Source organism: Antechinus flavipes, chromosome 6 (assembly GCF_016432865.1).
Source record: "Antechinus flavipes isolate AdamAnt ecotype Samford, QLD, Australia chromosome 6, AdamAnt_v2, whole genome shotgun sequence".
Taxonomy (NCBI): domain Eukaryota; kingdom Metazoa; phylum Chordata; class Mammalia; order Dasyuromorphia; family Dasyuridae; genus Antechinus; species Antechinus flavipes.
Genome location: NC_067403.1, coordinates 244,634,824 through 244,636,574, shown reverse-complemented (window position 1 = coordinate 244,636,574; position 1,751 = coordinate 244,634,824). Strand labels below are relative to the sequence as shown.

The 1,751-nt window shown below is 37.6% G+C and overlaps 1 protein-coding gene across 1 annotated transcript; it reads left to right on the top strand.

The window, feature by feature from the left end:
• The first annotated feature begins 312 nt into the window (after positions 1–312).
• On the top strand, positions 313–1,248 carry LOC127540493 (olfactory receptor 10AG1-like). Its single transcript, XM_051965211.1, has one exon. The coding sequence runs from the start codon at positions 325–327 to the stop codon at positions 1,246–1,248; it is 924 nt and encodes a 307-aa protein (XP_051821171.1). The 5' UTR covers positions 313–324.
• Positions 1,249–1,751: the final 503 nt, after the last annotated feature.

The following is a 1,751-nucleotide window of genomic DNA, read 5'->3' as shown; positions in this document are numbered from 1 at the left end:
TGCTTATTTCTATCAAAATATTAAAGAAATACAGTCATAAAATTGTAGTATGGTTCTTGGCAGATATGAAGCACCTCAAAAATCATTTAATGAGTGATTTTGGCTTTTTCTCCAAAATTACAGAAAATTTGGAAAGATTTGTTATAAAATATTGAGAAGGGAAATTAAAATGTAATACTAAATATGAGAGGAATATTTCTGATCATAATATCTAACCTTCTCTTCTTTCCTAAAAAGGAAACTGAAAACATAATAGAAAGTTATTGACTAGTCCTCAATTCTTTTCTTTTTTTTTTTTTCTTTTTTTTGCAGGCAGAGGACCCAATGACAAGAGACAATCTCACAATTGTGGTAGAATTCATTCTCCTGGGATTTTCTGACCTTCCCAACCTCCAAGGATTTCTCTTTGCAGTTTTCTTTATTATCTATATAAGTGTACTGATAGGAAATGGCCTCCTCATTATCATAACCAAGATTGACCCAAGCCTCCAAACACCAATGTATTTTTTCCTTGGGAACTTTTCCTTCTTGGAAATCTGTTACACATCAGTCACTCTGCCCAGAATGCTGGCAGATCTCTTGACCCAGAAGAGAACTATTTCATTCCTACAATGTGCTGTACAAACTTGTTCCCTTTATGTTTTAGGAGTGGCAGAATGCTTGCTCCTGGCTGTGATGGCATATGATCGTTACGTAGCCATCTGTAAGCCTCTCTACTATCCTCTGATCATGAATCGCAGGATTTGCATCCAACTGGTTGTGGTGTCCTGGATCATTGGAGTCCCGGTACTGGTAGAAGAGACATATCAGATTTTCTGTCTCAATTTTTGTGGTCCTAATAAACTTAATCACATTTTCTGTGATGCTGCACTATTGCTGGAATTGGCCTGTGGGGACACATATAAAAGAGAGGTCTCTGTCCATGTTGCTGCATTGGCATTTGTCCTAATTCCATTTCTGTTGATCCTCACATCCTATGTCAAAATCATCATTACCATCCTAAGACTTCCTTCAAACTCAGGGAGATCCAAAGCCTTTTCCACCTGTTCTTCCCACCTCATTGTTGTGGGCTTATTTTATGGATCTGGTAGTATTGTGTATTTGAGGCCAAAATCCCATCACTCTACAGGATCAGTCAAAGTGCTTGCTCTCTTCTATACTACTGTGACCCCAGCATTTAACCCCTTGATATATAGTCTCAGAAATAAGGATGTCATTGCTGCTTTGAGAAAACTGTTTCCTAAGTGAATCAGATCTTAGATTCATGAGGAAAATATATGAACTTTTTAAATTCTGTTTCTCAGTCCCTACAAAACACATAGTTGCTTGTTTTACCTTTCAATAAAAATGTACATAAGTGAGAGACAATCACGAGACTCAAATCAAAATTACAGGACATCTGCCTAAAGTTTTTATTTTAATTTGCTAGATTATGAAAGACCTGAAAAAATTCCTATGACTTAAATCATTTCAAATACCTGCAGACACCTTCAGTGCAATTATGCTGATTTCTATCACTATTCTAAAATCAGGTGAATTCATACCTTTTTAAAAGGTCAATTTTATTGTATTTGAGAAAGGAAAGATGCAGAGGGGAGGGGGTAGGGGGAAGGAGAGAAAGAAAGAGAGAAGGAGGGAGGGAGGGAGAGAGAGAGGCGGGGGCTAAGAATGACAGAGACAGACAGAGAGATGAAAGACAGATGGGGGAGGGAGAGAGAAGTAAAGAGAGGAAAAGGGAAGAAGAGAGAGGA

What these genes read in the sequence shown, in the direction of transcription:
- LOC127540493 (XM_051965211.1), top strand. Translation starts at nt 325, where the DNA reads ATGACAAGAGACAATCTCACAATTGTGGTAGAATTCATTCTCCTGGGA.